Genomic DNA, 26,879 nt, shown 5'->3' with positions numbered 1-26,879 from the left:
CGAACCCAAAATCTCTTCCTTACACTCCCTCCCCCGTACCACCCAACCTAACCCAACCCTCCTCCTAGTATATTCAAAATAAAAAAAAAACCTCATCCTGCTCATCCTTGCTAGTAATTAATTATGTATAATAGGGACATTCTTTTCTAGAGAAACTTTCAGCAGTGAGAGTGCAAGATATATGTCACAATAAGCATTGCATGTGATTGATATTTGACACTAAATGGCCAGTAATTTGTTTATTGCTTAAGGAGATATTTTTTATTCATATATACATTTCTTCAAGATTTTTTAAAGTTAAACAATGAGATAAATTTTCTTATTTTGCATGGGAAGAAGTATGTAGTTATAATGTGTAGAAAGTAAAGATAGAGATAAAAGTGAAAATATTTCAAAAATTAAACAAACACCAGAAAAATGAAGTAAGAAAATATTTTCAATAAGCTAACCAAACACCTGAAAATGATGAAAGGGAAATGATTTTCATGGAAAATTACTTCCACGGAAAATATTTTCCCAAGGAAAACATTTTACTTCCAACCAAACAGACCCAATATCAAGAGAGTTTTCTCCACAAGAAATTCAACCGAGTCGAACAGAATTAGCCGCATACCATAAAACAGATACAGATATTTTAATCAACCGGAGTTGCCCCAAGTGGTAAGCAGCTTGATTCCGCTTAAACAGGTCTCGGATTTGAAACCTAACGTACGTAGTCACCCTTGTTGGGAGACTTACCCACCACAGCCAGGTGTGCGACTCGGGTCGACCAACGGATTAGTCAGGGCAAAGCCTTGGATACCGTGGCAGCCAACAAAAAAAAAAATATACAGATATTTAACAAAATGTGAAAATTGTGCATTTGTGTTCCCCTTTCCACATCTACGGAGCCATGGCTTTCCATGAGTAAAGAGAAAAAAAACCCGCAGAATTCAACAACGCGGGATTTACTCTTTAATTAATTAATCATTAAACAACAGTTTAGAATATAAAATAGCATCTTATCAAAATAAAAAAAGAAAAGAAAAGTTAAGAAGATGTATAGGCGGGGGTCCACCCAAATCGCCAACAAAAATCAAAATACTGGTAGGAGTAATTAAGAATCCCCATCCCCCAACGGGGCACGTGGCGAGGATTTAATCCCCCAGCTGGTCCGCACCAGACCGGAACTGCCCCCAAATTCCTCAGATCCGGTTCGGACCTCCCCCGCCCCGGTTCTGCCTCCAACTCTCCCACTCCAGCCGTTAATCAAAGTCGTTGAAACGTCATCCCTCGCCCGGAGATTTGTCAATCCCCGCCCTGTCTCCTTTCCTTTTAGTGCTTCTCTATATATATCACACACAAGATCCAGAGCACAATCAAAATTTTACGAATAAAATCCGCGGAAAAAAAATCCCCTGCTTCTTCCCCCAGGTCTCCATTTTACTACTGCTACTACTATTAATTGTTTAATTTAAGCACACTTTTGTTTTGAATACACCTAGGAATGCGCCTCAAGTAAGTGTGCTTTTCGTATATTGCGATGTAATGGTGTATAAAATCGTATTCGAGTAGGTTGGGGTAAATTCGGCATCGGATTAATTCAATGGAGGGATCGGAGAGAGAGAACGGAGGGCTATTATCGTCGATGGATTCGGAGTCGCGGTGGGTGTTTCAGGACGAGGAGGACGACGAGGAGGCATCGGCGATCGGATATGGCGAAGGCGACGATGAAAATGACGATGCTGATGGCTTATTGTCGCCACGCAATGGCACGATGGACTCCGACGACGATGATAATGATAATGCCGAGCAGCGGTTGATTCGGACCGGGCCGAGGATTGATTCCTTTGACGTTGAAGCTCTTGAAGTACCTGGCGCTCACAGAAATGATTTTGAGGTATTTCGTTTCAATTTTTTTAAAAAAATTTGATTATTTAGCCTTTTTTTTTTTCGTTACCATGCTTCTCAGTTTGCTGATTGGTTTTACTACTATTATTATTTGTTTCGGTTTTTTATGCGCTATCAAGTGTTTAAATGTTTTCACTGAATGTGCGAGGTGGAAATGGAAGATAATAATTGAGGAGGGTCGGTTATTAAAGTTTCTTTGTGAGGAAACTATTAGCGATAGTCGTATTGACCTTGGTTGCTTGATGAAACAATTGGCGATGTCCTCATGTTGGTGAGTTTTTTTTTTTTTTTTTTCCTTTTTGGATAAAAAAAGGAGCTTGAGATGAGGACTTTTGCTTCAGCAGAAATTAGATTGATTTCAGTTGGCTTAATTTTTTTGGTTAGTTGCAGTCAAAATCACCCCAATGCTCTCTGTTCTTATAACTCAGGAACTAGTTCTACTGAGATGGAAATGGTATCATACACATAATCTAATGGACAAGCCTTTTGACTTTTATGGAAATGAAACTTATCACATGTTGAGAGTTTAAATAGACAGAAATGATTTTTTTTTTCTTTTTTTGCCCTTTCTTCTTGTTTCGTGTTCATACGCCTCCACATAGGAAGAGAGAGAAAAGTGGAATCAGTTATAACAGAGAAGTTCTGGATGTATTTTGGTTTCTTACTGTATTAAGGAAAACTACATGCTCTTGAATGGTGTGATAGAAGAGGATATTTCTTCTTGTTAAATTTCATTAAGAAGTTGGTGTCTTGATTCGAAATTATAATCGCAGGATATCACTGTGGGCAGGAAATTTTTGCTGGCCTTTCAGACACTGGGTATTGTTTTTGGTGATGTGGGGACAAGCCCATTATACACCTTCAGCGTAATGTTCAGCAAGGCCCCTGTCAATGGAAATGAAGATGTTCTTGGTGCACTTTCTCTGGTATTGTACACCTTGATCCTGGTCCCACTGATCAAGTATGTCCTTATTGTTCTCTGGGCCAATGACGATGGTGAAGGTAGTTGAACAATTATTACACAACATTTTGTGCAGAAACTTGTCAATGGTTTGCTCTGGATTGCATAGATGAGTTGTTTTACGTGGTCTAACTATGCAGGTGGTACATTTGCATTGTACTCATTGATATGTAGGCATGCTAAGGTTAGTCTTCTTCCAAATCAGCTTCCTTCAGATGCTCGTATATCAAGCTTCAGGCTGAAGGTGCCATCTGCTGAACTTGAGAGGTCACTGAAAATAAAGGAGAGGCTTGAAACTTCTTTGACTCTGAAAAAGCTTCTTCTGATGTTAGTGCTTGCTGGTACTTCTATGGTGATAGCTGATGGTGTTGTTACACCTGCAATGTCAGGTACTACTTGTCCTTCATTCTTATTTTGGATATGCTTCAGTGGTCGATAAGAATATGTTTTGCAGTTTTTCTTCCAGAAAATTTATTTGTATTTGTATTGGAGCAGTGCCAGTCTGAATTTCTGTTGTTGCAGTAATGTCTGCTGTTGGTGGCTTGAAGGTCGGTGTTTCTGGGATAAAGCAAGGTAAGATGGTCAATACATTGATGAAATAACTATTTGTAGGCTATTTACCCTTGGATATTTGGATTTCAAGCATTGATCACTGGAAAAGGAAATCCATTTATCTTTATCAAAAAATCACCAAAACTTTGAGCGGGTTGGCTTTCTATTAACGAACAATACTGATTGTTGTTGATTTATCACAAAAAACACTAATAATCTGGTTGCACTTGATTTTCTAGATTTAGTGGTTTTAACACAAGCAAACAGTTTCTTCATTTCATTTTCAAGCTTAGCGAAATATTGCTTGGGTGGATGCATGGTTCCAGAATTTCACTTCCCCTTAACTAGTGTCGTCTCCTGCTTGTACTAAATAATTGCTTGCTATATATATAGTTTTCCACTTTAATCAGCTTTTTAAGTTTTAATTATCTTTATTACTGCAGATGAAGTGGTGATGATCTCTGTCGCATTTCTTGTAATTCTGTTCAGTGTTCAGAAGTATGGTACAAGTAAAGTTGGGATTGTCGTTGGTCCTACCTTGTTCGTATGGTTTTGTTCTCTTGCGGGTATTGGCATCTACAACCTTTTGAAGTATGATACACATGTTCTGAGGGCATTCAACCCAATTCACATCTATTATTTCTTCAAACGTAACTCGACTAAGGCATGGTATTCTCTCGGAGGCTGTCTTCTTTGTGTCACAGGTAAGTTTTTTGGTAATTACCTGATAATTAAGTTAATGATTGAGATTCTCAACTTTAGCTTTGTCATTCGTGGGCCATGGTATGCCTTGTTTTTTGTTTCATAAACGGGTATGTCTTCTAAATTTGTTGCATATGCGTACGTTTAAATGAAACCTGTGATCCTTGTAGCAACTTACTAGCTTTGATGCAGAATGGTAGATCTTCTAAACTTGTCGGATACGTGTAGTTTCAATGAGACCCATGCTTCTTGTAGCAACTTACTAGCTTTGATAAGATTGTAAAACTTATTATCTCTGTGGGTTGTATAGCTCTGAAAAGGGGAATAAGAAGTTGACCTTTACTACATGTGGTTATGACTGTAACAGGTTCAGAGGCAATGTTTGCGGATCTGTGCTACTTCTCTGTTAGATCAGTTCAGGTAAAAAAATAGCTATTATTTGTGCTGTACCCCACTTTGTGTGTGCGTTATGTGCATTTTTTTTTTCTCTTTGAAAAATCCACTGTCTTCTTTCCAATTTTGTTTGAGTTCTCTGAAAACTTTTTGTTGCTAAAACCTGAAGGAATTTGTTTGCAGCTCACTTTTGTGTTTGTTGTACTGCCTTGCCTTCTTTTGGGTTACCTGGGTCAAGCTGCCTACCTTATGGAGAATCATGATGATACTACACAAGCTTTCTTCTCATCTGTTCCAAGTAAATAATGATTTTTGTTTAAGTCATCCAAGTAAATACATCATTTGTTTCTTTCAGTTTCAGAGATCCACCTTTTGCCAAACAATTGCAAGTATTTAATGGTTGAAAGATATTCACTTAAACTGCAGGTGGGGCTTTCTGGCCAGTTTTGCTCATTTCTAATATTGCTGCATTGATTGCCAGTAGGACAATGACAACAGCGACTTTCTCTTGTATCAAGCAATCAACAGCACTTGGTTGTTTTCCTCGCCTGAAAATTGTTCATACATCTCGAAAATTCATGGGCCAGATTTATATCCCAGTTATGAACTGGTTCCTCCTGTTTTTCTCATTGGTGCTGGTCTGCAAGATCTCAAGTATTTATGAGATCGGAAATGCATATGGTAATGCTTGTCTTTTTTTTTTCCTTCAGGATTGATTTTCTGTGCTTGTGTGTTTGAATCCCCCCCTCCCCCAATCTTTTCTGATGAAGATTTTGTGCATATGATGTTGCTATCTGAAAAAGTGAGGAGTGATAAAGGAATGAAAAAATTTTTTGGCTGATGTGCTTTTGCTTCCATGTACAAGAGGGGTTTCAGCAGTCTCACTGTAGGATTTTCTTGATGAATAATGTCTGGCCATGTCTAATATACTCCCTTCCTTGCATGGATATTGTCATGCCTTTTGTTTTGGGTTGTCCACTTCGTTGCTACCAAAAAAATGTGAATAAAGTTCACTACAACTTTCTGATCTATATCCTTCAGTCTTTCAATTTGTGTAGAATTTATTTGTTGACACATCAACTCTTGTTAACTAGACCTGATCTCCACTATACGCACATACCAACTGATGCCACCCACAAGATCACTTGTATGTCTTATGCATCGTGTTCAGTTGGAGTTATATGGATGACAAACATCAAATCAGTAGATCCCACATATGATGGAGTCAAATTCTATGCTAAAGGCATTTTAATATGCTATTGTCATGGGCAAACTTCGAAAACGAAACCCACCACTTTAAAATTCTTAAAGTGTACATACTAAGTTGGAATCACTAAATGCATCAAGAAAGCTGGACAGGATGGAAGGAGTAGTAGAATAGTGAAGGTTCTTTTATTCTTAAATTTGGTTCTTGTCCTATATGTTTTATAACTATTAACTTCCATCTGATCATTCCTTGTTTTGTCCCCAAATTCATTTTCAGTAATGCATAAACAAATAAGGTTTGCTCTATGCGAGTTTCTGTTGAGAATTGTACTTCAATTTGAAATAATGGATCCCCTATTATAAATCATTTTAGCACACAATATTCTGCAGAGACCTCACCCCCTGCTCAAGAGGAGAAAACTGAAGAAACAGAAGTAGAAACTCTTAATTTTTTCTGTAAATTGCTATGCCAAATGGTTTTTAGCCTGGCTTTTATCTTATCTATTGCTGATTCTACTTTTCAGGCATTGCTGAGCTAGGAGTGATGATGATGACTACAATTCTAGTTACCCTTGTCATGCTTCTGATTTGGCAGATAAACATCATCATTGTGCTGAGCTTTGCTTGTATCTTTTTGGGATTGGAATTGACATTTTTTTCATCAGTTTTATGGAGTGTGGGTGACGGAAGTTGGATCATATTATTGTTTGCAATTGTCATCTTCTTAATAATGTACATCTGGAATTATGGGAGCAAACTGAAGTATGAAACTGAGGTCAAGCAGAAGATGTCAATGGATTTGTTGCGGCAACTGGGTCCTAACCTTGGAACTGTCCGGGCTCCTGGTATTGGTTTGCTTTACAATGAGCTGGCAAAGGGCATACCAGCAATATTTGGACATTTCCTCACCACACTTCCTGCTGTGCATTCCATGATCATCTTTGTGTGCATAAAGTATGTTCCGGTTCCTGTAGTTCCCCAAAGTGAAAGATTTCTGTTCCGTCGAGTCTGCCCTAAAAGCTTCCACATATTCCGCTGTGTTGCCCGGTCAGTATTTCATATTTTATCAAATTGCAAAGCTAGTTGCTTGCCTCATTTTTTGTTCAGTTCTAAGGTTAGGTTTAGATTCATTGACTCGTTTTTCTTTTGTATGGATAGAGGCCCATGCACAGCTCGTATACTCAATGTCTTCTCTTCTGCCATGTGGTTCTTCAGAGCCACATTTATTCCTTTGATTGTTCAGAGGAAATTCCTTTCTCCTTGATCTTGTTTAACTTGCATTGTCCAACAACACATCTGTGATGCTACAGGTTATAAAAGTAATAAGCATTAGTGTATGGAACACTTACATATTATAATAGAGCTTGAGTGTGCTAATTATGCGCCATTTTTGGTCCTGGCCAGTTAAACCAATTTCATTATGGGCTCTAATTTGTATTGAAAACGTTCTAATGAATATGGCCTGGAAGTTGAATGTGACGTTGATTCCTGAGTTCTAGGATCCTTGTCCAACTTGAAATATGCCAATGACAAGTTCAAACACTACTATGTCCATTTTATTAAAGGATTGGGTACAATGTGCTTTGAATCCATAGTATTGTGTGAGTTTGATTGATGATTTAGGTCTTCAATTTAACAAAGTTTGAATCTATTATAAATGTCATGTTTGTATTTTGAGATATTCGCTCATCTTCATTTATAAAATGTGCTCTAAACTTACAATAGCATCATATAAAATATTTGAGATAGATTTTGCGTGAAATCTTTCTCCAAATTTAAATTTCAAAAAAAATAAAATTAACTATCACATTTAGGGATGAATTTCAAATATAAATGGGGTTTAAGATCAGATAGCTGTTTTTTTTCCCTAGGGTAATACTTGGTCCTACATACATGTCTCTCACTCCTGTTGCTGTCCTTTTTGAGGTGAAAGGAGTAGTAATAGTGGATTATTTTGGATGTTGGGACGTTGGTGATATGTTTAGGAATTTTACTCTCTCGCTTTTTTAGTTTTGTTCTCTTTCTTTTGGGGAAAACATTTTTCAATGCTTTCTTCAAAATGAGTCTCTCTGCAAAAGATTACATAGATGGCAAGTAATTACTGTTTGTATGCAAAATCTAGTTATTCTATGTTGCACTTCTATTTTCCTTCTCTTTTTTTCTTGGGACATGATTGGAGGTTTCTTAGGGTGTTTTGTGGGACCAGAAATCTGTATATTGCTAATAAACTGGAACCTTCCAGATTTCTTGATGGTCCTGTGGTTTATCTATTGAAGTTTTCTGGGTTTTGTACCTTGACTTCATTAGACTTCCCATTGCTCCGCGTCCATTGAAAGAAGAAAATTTAGTCCCTTTACCCTACCATCCAACCTCGGCAGTTTACAATGTTTGATCAATAGCCAGCATAGGGATAGGTTACTCTTGTTATGGAAAACCAGTCATTAGTGTCATATGCGTATAAAGTCACGTTTGATCAATAGCCAGCATAGGCATAGGTTACTCTTGTTATGGAAAACCAGTCATTAGTGTCATATGCATATAAAGTCATTAGTGTCAATAGCCAACATTAGTGTCACTAGTGTCTTGAAATATCTGCAATGTGTGTGTTTCCTCATGTATTTGCACAAAAATTCTTTTGTTTCCTTTTTCCCCTTCCTTCCTCATCTCTCTATTGTGTTATGAACAGATATGGCTACAAAGATGTTCGGAAAGAAAATCACCAGACATTTGAGCAGCTGCTAATTGAAAGTATTGAAAAATTTATTCGTCGGGAAGCTCAGGAACGGTCGTTAGAGAGTGATGGCGATGATGGTGATTCAGATTCTGAAGAAGAGCACTCTTTCTCAAGGGTTCTTATAGCTCCAAATGGAAGTGTCTATTCACTTGGTGTTCCTCTCTTGACTGAGTTCAGGGATGCAAGCAAGTCTAGTGCGCAAGCAAGCACGTCAGAAGAGGTCAAGCCTGAGTCTTCTTCTAGTCCAACTTTGTCTGACGCTGAACAGAGTCTTGAGAAGGAGCTGTCATTCATACGCAAAGCCAAAGAATCTGGGGTTGTTTATCTTCTTGGTCATGGAGATATTAGGGCAAGGAAAGATTCCTGGTTCATAAAGAAGCTGGTCATAAATTACTTTTATGCTTTCTTGAGAAAAAACTGCAGGAGGGGGATTGCAAACTTGAGCGTGCCACATTCACATTTGATACAGGTTGGCATGACTTACATGGTGTGAAGTTTCTTGATACGGGCTGCACTCTGAAAAAAATCTTACCTAGATCAATATGGCACCAATACTTTGGCCAGGCCGGTTGATTTGTTAGAAGTTCGGTGAGGGATGGTGCATTTATCATTTGAGGGAGCTTGATCCTTAAACGTGAAGAATTTTGCATGCTGTCTGCTGGGTTGGGGCTGAACTTCTGCATCAGATAATTTTGGTGTTCTGATACAGTTACCGCGAAATTTTGCAATTAATTTTATGACTTGAACTCCCATTCCCGTTATAGTCTCCATACCTTCAGGAGTCACACAGATTGAACATACCGTAGCTGTCACTGGAGCTATGTGAATTTGATGATATTTCACTAATGTGGAAAAGCTGCTCGCTTATTGTGTAACATTGGGATTGCTTAATGTACATCATATGAATCTTCGACACATGCATATTTAGTTGTGCTAATGAAAATATTGCTACTGATATTGATTGCCCGATTTCACCTGATTCCTGGGTGATTGGCTTTGTTGCCTGCATAAACTTTAAATTTCCCCACTTCTTGTTTGTCTCGAACTCTCTGATTTTGTATTACTATTTATGCGCATAGGCATCCATTGACGTAAGCGCTGAAAACCACCAGTGAAACCACGACCCAAGCCATTTCGTTTGGATACTTTTCTGGGAGGTTGAGATCTAACATCTCAACCAATAACGTATTGAGAGCACGCGGACATTTTATCATGCCTTTGCTTTTGTCAAGTGTCACCCAACAATTGAATCCACTATTTCATTTGACGTATTCCCAGGTCCTTGAGACTGTTCAACTGGATTAATGACGGACGACATTCCCAATACGTTGGATTAATTATGGACGAGAGTCTTAATACGTACGTTGCTCTTTTGTCGAACTACTCGTGATGATTCCCCAAGCGAAAGAATACTTGATTATATTTCTAGCATTCAATTAGCATTGTCACGAGTGGGGTACCCATTCACGCATCATTTTCTTACCAGAACCACCAAATTTGATATCCTTGGACGTGCAATAGAACAAAAAACTACTCGATACCAATTCATGCCTAATTGATGCAGCAATGATCCTCGTAGCTCAGTATTCCCTCGTCATGTGCTTCATGCTTTAGCCACCTTTTGGCTCATCCAGCCGCGATGTCTGATAGCACATCCCTAGGTCATGCTTTTCCTTCTTCACTGCTGTCTTGTTGCATAATTTCGTGCACCAACCCAGTACTTTGCAACCCCAATGCCAACACATCCTCATGAACATTGATCATCTCCAACTAACTTCCAACTAAGAAGGCATGTCAGTGAAATTGACAGGGCTCTGCAATGTCCACAAGAACCAATTCACTTCCCATGTTTGCAGTTCTCATCATCGAGTGGATACAAAAGGGTCTTTCAACTTTTTGTCTTGGTCCAGCACTCTATCAGCATCAAGAGGGATATCAATCCGTACTGATGGTCCACCGATTTCTTTCTCTCTTGACGAATACTTGAATCTCAAAAGCAGTGAATTTGTCATTACCCCAATAGAGCTCAAGCCCATGAGGGCACCAGCAATTGATGGAGTAAGCATAGTTCCGGTAACTGGCAACAATGCTCCAGCGGCTATAGGAATTCCAAACTGTAAGAGAAGAGAAGAAAAAGCAAATAAGCTTGTAGTGGGGTGACATCAAAGTAAGATCCTCCAGACCAGTTTTGGGGAAGAAAGGAAGAAAATGTTGAAGGATAACCATGAACTGTAGAAGGTTAACATGTTGGAATGGAACTAGACTGACAGTTTCAAAAGAAAACAAAACTAAAAGATAAAAACAAAAACAGGCATCACCTTCTCGACAAGAAGGTGAAAACCAAACAGGTGTGCAACTCACATCCAATCCTCCCTAAAATTCATTAGCTATTATTAACCCAAGAAATTCTTTTATGAATAACCCCGTTCCTTTAGCCAATGGCGGAAAAAATCAAACTTCACAGAGGTTCAATGTAAGTCAGAATTATGCATTCACCAAATAAATCATTAAGTCACAAACTATTCATCCACTAGATGGTATAGAATATTAATAATTCCCCGAAGTAAATTAGCAAATATCGAATAGCACAATGTTGATGAGTGCAAAATCCTTCAAGTAGTCAGAAATAGATGGCTACACTGATTTGTCGAAAAACTCGAGAATAATTTAAGAAAAATTTCTACTCATCAATTGAAAAGGGGAAACATGAAGAGTTGTCATATCATAATCGATAACGGTAACTGATCAATTTCTGCAAAAAATATCCAGACATTTAAACTGCAGTTTAGGAATTATATTTGCTTTATTTAGCAATAGCACCTTGGTTTTGGTAGGTTGAGAAAACAGGCCAACAGAAAAGGTGATAATAGTTAATTAAACAATGACAGCAATTCAAGTCTTAGAACCTTGATGCCTAATATCAACTTCAAATATTGATGAATTGCAATTAAAATGAACTTACAATATTGTATGCAAAAGCCCACCAAAGGTTTTGCTTCACAGTTTTCATGGTTAGCCTGCTTAGTTCCAGTGCATCAAGTAACTGCAATGACAAGGTCATACCAGTTATTGAAGTAGTGCACATGATGAAGAAATGACACAAGTAGAGTCACAATTAATTACTAGAAATCTTGAAGCGGTGATCATGCAAGTGTAGCAGGACTTACTTGTCTACAATATGAAGATTTAGTAGATTGTGTACCAATCTTAATTCATTTACAGGATAATATATTCTCTAGGTCCCCCATGAAGTCGTTCGTTTTCTTATTGCACCAGGCATAAGATTGGAAAAATCAAACAGAAAAATTAAATATATCCATTCAGTACAGTAACATGTATTCAGATAGAAAAGATGCAGAAGAATGACGAAGTTGGCTTTATGCAGGTAATCTGATTGCTTGAGATTTGTCTCTTGCTCCATCGGAAATTGAATTCCATCTACTTTATGCTAGTCCTAATTAAAAGTCAAAACTATCATTTTGTATATTGATGTGGATTTTCTCATAATTTAATCCTCAATTCCCATGTCTTAAAAAGGAAAAATTGAAACAGCATTGTCTGTTTTTCATCTAAGTTTTTTATCAGGTTGGGGTTGAATGCATGATTCAGATGGTTTTTCTTATTTGTACAAGTAAAATTTTCCATCTATCCCAAACTTTATTATATTCAATTTTTGAATTCAATATGGATGGTGACAGAACATGGGATTTAAGAGAAGCTGTAATTTGCTGCCTGCCAATTATAAAGCAATCAGCAATCATCCCATTTCATGTAAATTGTTCCAGTTTTTGCATGTGTGCAGAAGCTACGTTCATTAAGTCATTTAAGGCTGCAAACTTTCATGGTGATACTAGGGCCTACAGTTGCTTCAAGATCCATGCTTTTTTCAGAATCCTGGCAACATAGCTTTGGGAATCATTGGAGATGAAATTTCATAGCACTCCGTCATAGAAATGTGGAAGGAGTCCTATCAGTTCAGAAAACAAACATGGGTTTTGCAAAAATTTTGATTACTTTTAACATGCAAGAATAAAAAATTTGCACACCAAAACAAAACAAAAAAAAAAAATCCAGAAAGGTACCTGTGCCATTATCCCTCTTTTACCTAGACAAGAAGGGAATGCAAAGGAAAACAGTTTTCATAGATTTGCAGATTAGAATTGTTAGACGTACCTGGGACAACCTGTTGTGCATCAGCACAACAGAAGACACCTCACTAGCAGCTCCAACACCTCCACCAATGGCAACTCCTACATGTGCTGATGCCAAAGCAGCAGCATCATTAATTCCATCGCCAACCATAGCCACAATGTGCTCCTTCTGAAGTTCACTTATAAACTTCTTTTTCTGCTCTGGTTTGACTCCATATAAAACCTGTCATCCACCAGACCATAAAAATATCTCAGATTTTGATTATATGGATGCAAAACTTGCAAAGCTCATAAGCTTGTTTGGTGCAGCTCCGTGTACACAAGCAACTACAGAAAATTCATCCAACTCTTTTGAGAAGAGGTTAGAGAGTGATTGAATAAGTCACACGTTAAAATACAAGGATGGGTATTGGGATAAAAAATCTCCTTGAAATGATACGACTTGCAGCTTTAGGTATACACTTTGTAATAAGCTGGTCTGGCAGGTTTTTTCATCACTAACCCCCTATCTTTAGTCTCTCTCAGAGCACAATGGATATGTTCCTCAAGTAACTCAATGTAAGAATCAGTTGATCTTCAAGAAAAAAACTTGACAGTCCAATCCCATCATCATAGTCCAGAACAAAGACAAAAAATGAGTAGCTTACTTTGTCCTTAGGGATTCCAACAACAGATGCAACATACTCTGCAGCATTCTTCTTGTCCCCCGATAACAGATAAGTGCTTATTCCTTGTTTGGACAATGATTCAACAACATGGTTAGCATCTTCTCTGATTTCATCCTCGACATAAATAATGCCAGCAAGATCATCATCTATTCCCACATAGACAGCAGACTGATTCTTAGTCTCCTCAAGTTCCTGAAGTGGACTTTCATCAACTCCATGCCTGCAGTGGACGTGAAAATATCATGGCAAATGCAATTGCACTTGGTTTTTCTTCCGAGTTGAGAAAAGAAAGATTTTTAAAGGCTTCCTCTAGTTTCCAGGTTTCACAAATACTAAGGGTGACCCCATAAGAGAAGGTACTGCAAGTAGCTTCAGCAACAAAACAGGGAACACATTTAACCGTCAAATCAATCAGAATTGGGAGGATGACTGGATCAGTTTGGATAGAATGATCACAAATCAACTGCCCTAGAACATTGTTTACCTTTACTGCATTGGGCACACTGCCTGACCCTCATGTTATTCAGGAGGGCTGCCATTTGGCCTATCAACATGGACCATTTCATCTCAGTTCCAATATATGTGATATATTAGTCAGACCTAGCTGAACCTGGGCCCAAGTCTAACTGCATTATCTTCATCTTTCAACAAAATGCCCTCCATAAATTACACATAGATTTCCATACAAAGTAACTTTTTAGCATAAGAAGTCACACCTGTAAGAATTATCCAATCTCAGACAACTCGATTCTCATCCTAGAAAAGCTCTTCTAACAATTTTATACTAAATTACATTGGTATATGTGCGCTTTAATATGCATTTTTCTCATTATAAGCACCTCATGAAGTCTTCTGTTTATGTCTTGTGTAAGAATTACTTCAAATCTCAGATAACTTGATTCTTATCCAAAAAAAGTTCTGATGATTGCATACTAAATAAATATCGATGTGCACTTTAAAATATATTTTTTTCATTATAAACCCTCAATTCTCTTCCCAATTTGGCATCTTGGTAACCAACCACATTTAGTTTGTTAAAGATCTTATTTTCTTTTGATAGTAAGGATCTTGCCTGGTTCTAAACAGGTCAAGCTGTTTAGTTAAGCTGAGCAGGACCCACCCAAACATGCAACCCAGCAGCCTAAATGCCCTAGCAGGCTGCATTTGAGAAGTCCACTAAAATATGGGACTGAAGACGGTTGGTTAATTCGGCTGGGATCATCACAGTTTTCATCTACTACTGATGTAGTAGTACTAAATTCTTTTCCAATTTTGCTAACCAAAAGCATAACACCAGCCAAAAAACATGGATTAGATACCTTGTCCTGTGTATCTATGGTTAATTCATCCACAATTAACCTAGAATGAAAGGAGTTAAAGTTGATCATTTACATAAACCAAAAGAAAATAATTCACCTAGCACAAAAGAAAGAGGCAGGGAACTTCATTCAGTTAGAGACAATGATAGCAATTAACCAGAAAATACTCACAGGATTGAACTTACTTCAAGAAAAGAAAATGCAAGTAAAACTTCAATCTAACTTAAACAGACAAATAGTTGCCACATAAAGCTACCACAATGATTAAGTTCTAAAGATAACTGCCTCATGTACCTTTTTATCCAATCCAGTGTACCAACCGACACCTTTCTATTCTCAACAATTGCTACTGCACCAGATCCAGGTTCCTCTATATATGTTCCCTCTCCAGCCTGCAAATATTGCATAACTAAATGTTTCAAAGGATTGAGAAGTTGGTGCAACAAGTTGTTGACCAAATGATATGGGGGATAAAAATGGAGATTTCCACTAGATCTAACAGAACAAATCTGACTTTATATTAAAAAATATAACCGAAAATTGGTTCCCATATTTTCTGAAAATCAGAAACTAAAGACAGGAAAAGAGAACACAGGTCACGTACAATGCATAAAGCTGGCCCCTATATATGTATTTCGGTGCCTCTGTAAAGAGAAACTACCCAGATGTACAAACTGGGAATGTAAATGCTAATAAAAATAGAACAGCCAATACTCTAGTGTGAAAAAAATTTTCCATGCCCCAGGAAAATCTTAAGTGCCCAGAGGTTGGTTTATGAATTTGGAGACCATAAAATATGCCGCAAACGAAATTAATTCAGGGCTCCATAGATAGCAGGATTGCCAAAAGCAAGAAATTACCTTCATGACCGGGCAGTTAGCTGCCTGAGCAGCATGCACAATTGCTTTTCCTACAGGATGATTTGTATTTGTCTCAACTCCAGCAGCTAACCTCAGGATATCGACTTCTGACCATTTAAGAGATGAATCTTGTCTGTGGAAAAACTATGCTCATTGTCAATAGGCAATCTAAAAAACATATATACTAATGGCAGGTATAAACTTTTATGATAAAACTTCTGTTTTCATGTGATCAAACTTTTCAAGAATTAGACATTATTCATAAAAACTTTATGCAGAATGAGAAGTATAGAAGTCATACAAACTCTACAAGCAATAAAAATGACAATCATGTTTCCAGCACATTACCTGATGGAATGAAAAGAGATGAAGAAGAAAATTGATGAAAAGAGAAGAAGAAAGCAAGGGATGACAAATAGATTTTGTCTAATAGGAAAAAAAATGTTTCTACTCCTCCCCAAAGAAGAAAAAGATGAAGAAGAAGGTGAGATAGGATGTTAGTGTAGATTATTCAGAGCTTGTTTGGTGAGACAGATAAATGGTAGTTATAGTCCTATATCCACCGAGTTATGCTAACAAATTATGATGAATGAAGTATTGCAGGATTGATCTGTAATCTTGCAAATGTTTCCTTTATGTCGATCAACAAATTTTTCTCTGGCAGATATTTTCATTAGCATCATGATATAGTGAGAGAGAAGAGGAGGAGGTTTTGGTTGGAAAACGAAGTCAATGACGCGATTGGTCACCAAATATCCTTCAGATACTGATAGACGATATAACAAACTCTTCAACAATCACATCTAGCTCAAATGCAGTAAAATCTGTATCATATGGAGAAATAAGAAAAGAGGAAACCATTGCATATATGAGAACTGGCCAGCCTAAATTTGGGACATAATGGGCTAAGACTTAAAACACAAATGAAATTGACTCAAAAAAGCTCACGGACTCAACTTTGTATTTGTATCCTTGTCATGTCCCTGAGTCATAATTTTTGTCACAACAGGCCTGCCAAGTGTTAATGTCCCAGTTTTGTCAAACACAATTGTGTCGACAGCTGAAAATCTTTCCAAAACACTTCCACCACGAAAAAGCAAGCCCTTTTTAGCGCCAAGTGAGGTTCCAACCTGCAAGGAAAAATCCAGTACTCTCTGAATGCATCTAAATCAAAAGTATTAATCATATTAATCAGTTCACTATTATCTGAATTCCAGCACATCAGTTCATATTAATCATATTAATCAGTTCACTATTATAAAGTATTACCAGCACAGCAGTAGGTGTTGCTAAACCAAGTGCACAGGGACATGCAACAACCTGCACTTGAAGACAAGCATTTGTAACTTCAACAGAAAAAAAAAATTTGATAGCATTAAATGAACAAAGATGAACTTTCTGAATTTCAAAAAGAATTTTTTTAGAAGACCTAGAGCAGTTTGGGTAACATTTGTGTTATTATATACTTACCTAACGAAAATTATGCCAAAAGTGCCCCCATGCAGGCCTTCTGGTCTAAGAGACAGACATCTATAACTAATATTATTCATAAATGTACTTGTTCATGAGTCAATTTATATCATACCAGAACACTACAAGAAAGCTGCAATGCCAGTGAAACTGGACTTCCTTGATGAAGAGCAGCTGGCAGGACCCGTGCACCAAAGAGGTTCCAGAATACAAAAGTGGCAGCAGAAAGTGCCATTACCCCATAAGTGAAGTGCCCAGCAATCTGCAGAAGAGAATCAATTTCTTCAGATGTAAATAAATACTCCAATAAAACTGTAACTAGAAAGGACAGGAAAGACTTCAATCCTCTGTCACTTCATAGTTTTGTCAGGAAAGATACAGATGTTAGAAAGAGATGCTAAATGCCTCTAAATGAAAAGACTTCTGCATGGAAGGTAAGACATTTTAAAAAATTCTCATTTTGAAGTACTAACTAGTTTCTAAAGAGCTAATTAAGTAAGAGCCTAACTGAACTTCCATGTAACCCTGAAACTTCAAACCTTACGGACACCAAACAAAATTTAAGAGACAAATCCATGTCACTCACTCAACCCTATATATGGTACCGTTCATTCTTAACTACCAACTTTTTGCATACTACCGCCAAATTATGCAAGGTTTAACATACAGATACTTGACCTTGTCAGCCAACTGCTGCACAGGTGCTTCTCTAGTCTGAGCTTCTTCGACCAATCGAACAATGTCACCCATGGAAGTCTCACCACCAGGTCTTCTCACTTCAATGGTGAGTGTTCCATTTAGATTAACACTTCCTGCAGCAACTTCAGCCTGATAACAAACAAAAATAACCTATAAGGACATGATGGTTTTCAAGGAAGAAATCTACAAAGTAAACCAAGCAGGCTTAGTGGTTTACTTCTGCAAACAACAACAGATAAGAGAGAGAAGTCCCGCTTACTAATTTTTCCCAAAAACACAACCATCTTTTGAGATCAAGACTCTTAATAGTAGTTAAGCTTCTAATAGGACCAGTTACTTCTCCATGTAACTATAAACAAGAAAGATATAGAACAGGATCCAGTTCCCCATTTATTTCAATAAACAACCATGTTAGAAACCCTCAAAGCAGTTAAGCTTTTAATCCTTCTCTAAAAATCAATATTTTCTTGCTTATCAGAAAAACGAAAGATAACAAAATAGCATGAGTGAAAATAAGTAGGATAATATTCTTACCCCAGGTAATTTTGTAACAGGTAAAGGCTCCCCTGTGAAACTTGACTCATCAACCGTGCTTCTACCAGCTCTAACAATCCCATCAGCAGGAACACGGTCCTAACCAGAAAAAATAAGGTTTCATAACGAGGTTCTGAGACATACTATAACATGTGGGCACCATATCTGTTGTGGGTAGCAGCAGTTAAAGAAAAGCCTGAGTAACAAAAGAATGGACAGAAAAGTGCTTATAAGAGCTGACTGCCATTGGCCCGGTAACCTAGCGATTGGATGCCTTCTCCATAATGGATATAATGCAGGAGGTAAGGAGTTTAGCTTCTCACAATACCCTCCCCATGAATCACCAAAAACTTGTTGGAGACTGTGTCCAAGTATTATGTGTAAGGTTCTACACTGATCACCATTATAATAAATAAAACAATTTCCACTTTGCTCCCAAAGACTTGACCACATAACTGCTGTAGGCAACAGATTCTACAATCCACAACTGCAACCACTAAGATGACATCTAAGGAATCCCTAGGATATGATGCAAAAAGCAGTGTTGAACGATAAAGATTAGAGAAAAGGTATGTTGATCACATGAAAGGCTTTTCCACCATAATTCAGGAGCAAGGTTTAACATTCCCATACTCTAATGGGACAATCCATAGAAGTGCAGACGGAGGGTTATAGCCTACATTTGCACCCTCTTGTAAATTTTTCAACATGATGAAACAAAGATAAAAAGCAAAGCCACTTCCTAATTGCATTTGTCCCTGACTCCATAAAAACAGGAGAAAAACAGGACATTTTTAAGAATAATTTAAGGACAATTAACTTACTCCAGGTAGCACAATAATCTGATCTCCCACAGAAAGACTGTTACATGGAACTTCTACACTCAAATCACCATTGACAATAAGACGAGCTTTAGATGGCAAAAGACTTAGGAGGCCTGTCATGTCACTGGTTGCTTTGATCTTAGCTCTTTGTTCAAGATTCCTTCCCAGCAAGACAAATGCAATCAACATAACTGGTTCCTCAAAGAATGTTTTCCAACCCTGTATGGAAAACAATTCCATTTAACAGGTACAACAGTTATTAATCGCATCACTTGTACATAATCCATCATTGAGTCCATAAAAGAAAGTAAATAAAGAGACTAGCTATTTCATCTAGGTATGCAGATATCAGAACACAAAAGTATAAACGGTTCCAATTGGCAAGGCATCATATTTTCCAATCTCAAAAACAATGACCCATTACAGTGCCCCAAATTGCAATATCTGTAACTCCTGACATAATTCATCTTCAGTGCATAATCTAGGACACGTGGACCCAGCCATCAGAACAAATCTAAGACATAAAACTAAAGATAATTTCTCATCAGAAAATGGCAAAAACTTCAAAATCCCCAACCAGATGGATGGAACATTAAGCCTTCCAGCAAGACCATTTCCAAATTTAATTTGGCTAGGAGCAAGTCATAGGCAGACTAAAAGCCGTTTCTGATTCTTTTGCCCTTTTATTTTACTGTCTTATACTGTTGGTGGAAGAGGAGGGGACTTTCTTATGGTGATAAGGAGTTTCTAGGAAATCTCTAGTGCAAGTCATGATACACTGAGAAACTTTTTCACTGAATATCGGTGTAGAAAAAATATGCCTTAACAGTCTAGATTGAAGATTTCATTAGGATTTTCCCAGAGCGTCTAGCTGCAACACTACACACTGAACAAAAAATCAGTGTCCAGAGTTTGATTACTATCAATCCAGAGTTTTTAGAAGCAGTGGCAAGATGATGTGCAACATAATTAGTTTCTCAACACTAATTAGACCACATAAAAGATAATCTCAAAACAACATATTGCCAAGTGGCACAACCATTAATAGGGATGTGCTGTTAGGAAATTGGTTTAATTTCTTTCAGGCAGGTTTCTTAATTTGTGTGGAAGTAACTAGTTTTCTAATTGGTTTTAGTTACTTGAAATAATAGCCAAGGAATTTCCTATTTTGTTTAGGATTAGAGGTTATTTCCTATTCTATACAAGTCTAGGAATTAGCACTGGTTTCTTGTTGTTAGGTTTTGGCGAAATAATGTTCCCTATAAATAGGTGGGTTAGCATACTACAAAAAGACACACAAAGGACACACAAGAGACACACGAACACACAGAGGTGACATACAGCCTAATACATGGGATGTGAGAGAAGGTTGTTGGGAGATGAGATATGGTATACAAGGATTGGGCTTGGATTCAAGTTATATTCTTGTGTAGGATTTTCCTCTCATAATAAAAAATGAGTTTCTCTTCGTGGACGTAGGCTCAATGGTGGAGCCAAACCACGTTAAATATTGCATGCCATTTATCTTTCATACTTGTGGCTTGTTTGTTATTAAATTGTTATGTACTTGATATATCAATAGTCGTGTGTTCCGCGCTTGGATCCTAACATGTGCAAACTTCACCTAGAATCACATAAGCAAAATAAAAATCTTAACTTTCTGTAAACAAAAAGAATAACGTATATGTTTGTCTAATATAGCTACTCCGTAAGCACACAAAGATGTGCCTCAGCACAGTTTAACCCGGTTAGTAGCCTTACTCCAGGACAGGTTTCACATCTCTTCCCCTCTCAAAGTTAGAAGTACAAGAGTACAAGGAAGACCGGTACCCCGGTCGATTAACTAATCAATTTATGCTGCATCACTAAGAAATGCAAAGGCAAAAGAAGTGAAAACTGGAGCAAAAACCAGCAACTCTCAGCATGATCTTATTGCAGCAGGAAAACTTTCAAAAGAGAACTTCCCTAAGCTATGGAGAGTGCTCAATCAATTTTTCAATCTAAAAACTACTCCAACTGTGGGCTAATATGACAATGTTCAAAGGAGGTGCACCATACAAGAAGTCGTTGTACTTTAGACTAATTCAGAAATTGAGAACAATTATCAACTTAACAGAAAATTATTTTGAGTCTGTTAAATAAGACGTACCAGTTTTGGTATAAGAGCTGCCAATGAGCTGACTGCAAATGATGATATTGCCCCAAGACCAACTAAAGTATTCATGTTTGGAGCCCCTTTAATTAAACTTTTGAGACCATCAGTTATAAGTTTCCGACCAGGACCAAGCAATGTAAATAGTGATAAAGACATATGGAATCCTGTTGAATGGAATGCATGAATCCATGAAACCTTAGCTCCAATAAAATGAGAAAGGTGACCAATAAGACATACTGCGCATAGAGCCCAAGAAACAACAAGCCCACGACCTGCTCAGCAAGAGGTAACTTTTTCAATCTCATGGTTTAGAAATATTTGTGGTACAGATTCTTGTGCTGAATTAAACATTAAATGGAAAATGCAAGAAAGCACCATAAAAAAGGAAACACTTTCTATTTTAGTTAGTCAAATGATGATCAGATATGTACCACTTTCTTTCAACTGATTGCGCTTTTCATTCATCTTTTTTTCAAAAATCTCAAAGAAGTTCTCCTTCCTGGAATCTGCAATTAGGCAGCCAACAGAATTAATCTAGCTACAACCAATAAGGACTTTTTCCATTCAATTTGTCAAAAAAAAATATCCTGCTTCAAAACAATTAAGCACAATAACTACTAATACAAGTTTCAAGAAAGTCTAACAGCCTTGCCAGACTCTTAATTTGCTTTACAAAGCTACAGAATGAAGTCATGTGCTGCAATAAACGTGAAATCTTTAGACTGAATCTTTGGGTCTGGATGGCAAAACAACTCAGTGCTGAATAACAAAAATGAGTAAGCAATCTCGCTAGTTCTGTTGAAACTGAGCCCTTGTGTTTGGAGAGCAAAACAACTTGCTGTTTAACAACAAAAATGATGAAACAAGCTCACTTGGTTATGTTGAATATTCACACAACATTTATGAGATTAAGATGCATAACAAGCTAAGCCCATAAGATAAAAATTATCCAACCAGCCGAAAAGGAGAAAATTGAACCAAAAGCATTATGATTGAAGAATCTCTATATAGCTGCTTCTACCATATAGAGATTCTTCAATACCATATAGGCATTATATGGTATAAGCAGTTATATAAAGCCTCTCCCCAGAATATCTCTATAGCTGCTTCTCCCCAGGAAAATCAACCAAAAGCGTAATGCTTGAAATGCCGGAAATATAATGAGGTAGTGACAGTTGCACCATAATTGCAGTGAAATGGGGACAATTTTTGGTCCACAAATCCAGCATAGCATGCAAACTTACAAGACATTGTACTCCAGCAAAGCCCAAGTAAATAAGCAAGAATTAGCAAAGGTATCATGTACTTTACTAGAGAACTAAAAGACTGAAGCATCATTTGTTCACAACTTCAATTGTTCATGTGTTTTACTCGTGATCATGTAACAATTTTGGTATACAACAAGACCTTGGCAGGTAGAGGTGAATAAGAAGCCCAAAAATGCTCTGCAGATATTACACAAATTGAAAGAAAAAGAAATTAAGAAAAAATCCTCAACGGGCAAGGGTTTTACAATAGCTAGTAAACATGTAATCTATTCTTAAACATCAACACAACACACTACACTTCTTTCTGTTGGGGAACTCCTCAAGTGGCTAATTTGCAGACAAACTGCGTCAGCTTGTAGAAAAGTATATATTCCAATATGGGCTTCCAAGTGATAAGACTCGCTGCCTTCAATCATAAACCACCACTAGTAATCACCGAGAATCACCTATTGGGACAAAAAGAACAACTATTTTATCATATATATCTTTCAAGCCTAGATTTTTGCATCAGAAGAATACGTTTTGGATAAATCTAATATTTCCAACCAGCATATTATGGACATAGCCTGAAGGAGAGTGATTACTTGTTACAAGAAATCCTTTGCATATCTAAGAAGAAACGTCTCTTTCAATAGCTCCCTGACCTGCCATTCCCACCAAGCTATCATAAGTCATATGTAAGCCCACATGCTTCATAGTTTCTACTAGCATATGCAATTTGAAATTGCTTACTCAACTACAGAGGGATGTACAAGAAAAATATTGCCTTCAGTCATGATAAAGCTGGTGTACCATTTTTAGTTTCCACTCAACTCAAACCACAATCAACTCAAGAAAAGAAAAGAAGAGGGAAAAAAAAGAAAAAAAAAACTATGAAGACTGGGCTATCCTCAGCTAGAGGTACAAGTCCTTTTCTTCAAATTGACAAGATTTAAGTTCTACCTCCATCCTTAATTCATATTAAAGAAGGAAGACCACCTGAATGTTCAAACTTTTGCAAATAATCCCAGTATGTCCTATTGCTAGACCAAAAGACAATATGATAACACTCAAGATAGGCTCTTGAACAGTCACTAATAAAAGAATCCTCTCTTAGATTGGAAATGTATATGAAAAGCACCCAGGAAACCCTCAAGCAAAGTACAGAAAAAGCACCCAGTAAATCATTCTTTTGAACTAGATAAAATTGATCCATCAAAAAGAGCCCAAATTGCCATCTGGACATACATACAGCTTGTTTGAATAAGACAAATGTTCCATGGTTTTTGAGTCAAGAAAACTAAAGGTTACTGCAGTACAAAATTTTAGTTGAAATCCTCAAATTTTCAGATACAATTTAGAGCATTTCTGTAATGCTCAGGCTCCTTCCTTGTCATCTCAGGTCTCAAATAAAATCAATTATCAAATGCAAGCACAATAATGCACTATTAGCCAATAGTGTTGGGCAGTTGTAAATCACTTCTACCGTTTCTTAAGCTTATGAGCAAAAGAACTACCCTTCACTTTAATCAGCTTAAGCCCTTATCATCTAATAATGAAGCTAATATATGCCTTGTCACCCACATCCCTCTGTCAGTCGTTGCATTTAGGTAGATTTACATTCTGTTCTACTTTCCATGAAACAGATCAATAATCTTCCTCTTTTGCTTGTGACTAGTGAATTAATTTTGATTGGTTGGATTCCTATAAGTGACACTTATTTGACAATGTAATAAGAATTCAACTGTCCCCATTGCAAAATTTACTTATTCCAACAATACAAGATATCAATAATTACCACCAGAGGTATCACATTGGAATTTCAACACTTGCAGCCTGAATACAAGTAACTTCTAAAAATATTTCAAATGCATGTTAGCATCATTGCGAATCTTCTGTAGTTGTTGACAAACAGAAGTTTTGTCACAACTAGTACTGTGGAGAACAAACTCTCAGCAAGCCCAATGATGAGAACACCCCCCTCCCCTCCACAAAAAAAAAAAAAAAGAGTATGTCCATTGAAATTTGATAGTACGAGAAAACATTAACACATTCCAAAAACACAAACAAACTTGATACAAAAATGTTAATGGTAGAACTTGACAGGGTCCATAAGAAGAAGACAGAAGATCAAAATATACTTGAGCAAATGCTGACCTCGAAGATTGGATTTAAAACCACAACTAGTCAAATGCTTTGCAAGCGCCTCTCCCAATTGTGTTTGCCAGTTCTGTATATCTTTAGCTTCAGATACAGGCCATATAATAGCCGTCTCTGTAGTGAGATTGACACTAGCTGATGAAACCTGAGGCTGTTCATAAAAGTATCACATTAGTATCTAGTTGATGATACCATTTTGAGTAACAACCCACTCACTATGATGCTTACTTATATTTGGATTTGGCACACTAAATAGAGATTTTCCTGATCTCCAAATGGTAACCACTAGGCATGTTAAGGTCTTCTGCATACTTGTCGGCCCAAAAAGGTTTGTTTTCTATATTACAGTTTTCAATAAGGACATGATTTTCAGAGAATACGCCCCCTTCAGAAAAGGGTACATATAATAGAAGTTGGACAAAGATATAATGTTCTAAACACACCTTCAAAAGGTTAAGACCTCCAACACAGCATGCATGACGTGAAGGTTTTGACAGTCTATTTAAACATTTTCGACAGGATTGCCCACTTATCTCTAACTTTTACTAATATCACAAGTAGAGATGCTGAAGTTTCCACGAGTGACTCCAAAATCCATTCTCAAACTCCAACCCCGCATTTTATTCATGTTTGGCACATTTATTAGAATTAGAACCAGAGCCAAAAATAATAACAATCAAAATATAAAACTCACTTGACTTTCTAATATTCTCTTAACACTGGCTGCACATCCCCCACAAGTCATTCCCTGTGCACCATAACATTATAAACAGGTAAATTCCATCAAAAGTAAGTTACTTCAAAAACACTAAACAAACAGAGAGAAGATGAAATGATTATTATATTCTGGAGAAAAATGTAAAGCTTACCCCAACATCAAGAACTATGACGTCAGAAGCCAAAGCAGAGATGTCATCAGCTCCAGCAGCAACAGTGGCCGGCTTGACTTCCCCACCTTCGGCGGAACTATCTCCCCCGCCGCCGCCTCCGCCGCTGCTCCCATCATTCCCCCCAAATCCTCCGCTACCGGAAGCAAATGAGGCGGCGGAGTAGGACACACACTCCAGGCAGCTCCTAGCAGGATGCAGTTCCACCGCACCCAAGCTCCTCGGCAAATAGATAGAGCCAAACCGGTTTGATTTTGCGAGAGAATTATTGGGGAGAATGCGATGGAGGGGGAGACGTAGGAGTTGAGTTGGGCGAGCAGGGGAAAAACGGCGGTGGAGATGAGAAATGAATGGAGAAGTAGAAGAAGAGCTGGAGTTGTGGGTTTTGGATAGGGATAAAAATGCCATTGTTGTGGTTACTGATAATGTTGACTCCATTGCCGATAGAGCCATCAGCCAAGAGCTCCGCAGCTTCAATTCACGTCTGCGGAATTGTCCTGCGTGGTCGGTAGGAGGGAGTAGGAAGGAAGGATAGAGCTTTCATACTCTAAGCATGGGCCGGAGGTACGGTAGTCATTAACACTCTTCTTTTGGGCCTCATGGCAGGAGGACCAGTGGGCTGTTGGGTTAGGTGAACAATTAACGCAGACGCAATTTATTCAAGAAACACGTGTGCTAATTGTTATTCTTTTCTTTTCCTTTTTTCAGTGAAAAAGTTGTTGGAGATAGACTTTTGCTGGTGTAAAGCTGGCTGGAACCCTGCCCCCTGCCCGTGACAATGAAAAAGCAGAAAGGGTAGTAAACAGAGAGGAAATTTTATGTGAAATAATTTAGGCTTTGTTTGAATTGTATTTTTTTGAATTTTTTTATAAAAAAATTACTGTAATAATTTGATATATATGAAATAAAAAGTGATTGGAAAATATGTCTATAAGTCTATTTGGAACCTGAGTTTTTTTGGAATTTATCTAAAACTTTACTGTAGTGCACTGTATAAGTTTTTGAAAAAATTCTGTAGAAGTTTTTGAAAAAATTCTGTAAGGTGAAAAATTTTTTTGTAGAAGTTTTTGTAATTTGAAAAATTTTATAGAAGTTTTTGTAAAGTGAAAAACATTTTTTTCCTTTTCTTTTTTTTTTCTCTTTCTTTTCTCTTTCTTTTTCTTTCTTTCCTTTTTCTTTTCTTTCCTCTCCTCTTCTTCTTCTTCTTCCTTCCCCCTCCCCCTTCCCCTTACCTCTGCCTCCCACCTCCAGCACCTCCGCCAGCACCACCTCTCTTCTTCTTTTTTTTTTCCTTTTCTCCTCTCCCCCTCTCTCCCTCCCCGCCACCCCTTTCTCCCTCCCCCGCCACCCCTTCTGCCCACCATCCCTTTCCTCTCCTCTGCCCGCCACCCCTCTCTCTCCTCCCCCGCCACCCCTTCTACCCACCATCCCTTTCCTCCCCTCTCCCCGCTAACCCCTCTGCCCGCC

At 37.7% G+C, this 26,879-nt stretch overlaps 2 protein-coding genes across 3 annotated transcripts; one reads left to right on the top strand and one right to left on the bottom strand.

Moving 5' to 3' along the window:
• The first annotated feature begins 1,208 nt into the window (after positions 1-1,208).
• On the top strand, positions 1,209-9,407 carry LOC113760754 (potassium transporter 7-like). 2 transcript variants are annotated; one of them, XM_027303460.1, is made up of 10 exons: positions 1,209-1,879; positions 2,664-2,892; positions 2,992-3,240; positions 3,374-3,424; positions 3,847-4,107; positions 4,473-4,525; positions 4,682-4,796; positions 4,925-5,179; positions 6,229-6,751; positions 8,391-9,407. In XM_027303460.1, the coding sequence occupies exons 1-10, from the start codon at positions 1,586-1,588 to the stop codon at positions 8,929-8,931; spliced, it is 2,571 nt and encodes an 856-aa protein (XP_027159261.1). In that variant the 5' UTR covers positions 1,209-1,585; the 3' UTR covers positions 8,932-9,407. The 2 variants fall into 2 exon arrangements, with proteins under 2 accessions (XP_027159261.1, XP_027159262.1); XM_027303461.1 differs by lacking the exon at positions 1,209-1,879 and adding an exon at positions 2,074-2,161.
• Positions 9,408-9,828: 421 nt separating this feature from the next.
• On the bottom strand, positions 9,829-25,951 carry LOC113760753 (copper-transporting ATPase PAA1, chloroplastic). The gene is made up of 17 exons (XM_027303459.1): positions 25,395-25,951; positions 25,220-25,273; positions 24,523-24,676; positions 21,550-21,624; positions 21,113-21,390; positions 18,964-19,182; positions 18,140-18,238; positions 17,585-17,734; positions 17,022-17,168; positions 16,706-16,756; positions 16,394-16,566; positions 15,437-15,569; positions 14,871-14,968; positions 13,237-13,477; positions 12,612-12,812; positions 11,401-11,481; positions 9,829-10,552 (listed from the first exon to the last, which is right to left on the bottom strand). Exons 1-17 carry the CDS (start codon positions 25,863-25,865, stop codon positions 10,301-10,303), a joined length of 2,877 nt encoding a protein of 958 aa, XP_027159260.1. The 5' UTR covers positions 25,866-25,951; the 3' UTR covers positions 9,829-10,300.
• Positions 25,952-26,879: the final 928 nt, after the last annotated feature.

Source organism: Coffea eugenioides, chromosome 2 (genome assembly GCF_003713205.1).
Source record: "Coffea eugenioides isolate CCC68of chromosome 2, Ceug_1.0, whole genome shotgun sequence".
In the NCBI taxonomy this organism is placed as follows: domain Eukaryota; kingdom Viridiplantae; phylum Streptophyta; class Magnoliopsida; order Gentianales; family Rubiaceae; genus Coffea; species Coffea eugenioides.
The sequence above is the reverse complement of the archived record's forward strand: the minus strand, read 5'-3'. Positions and strand labels throughout refer to the sequence as shown.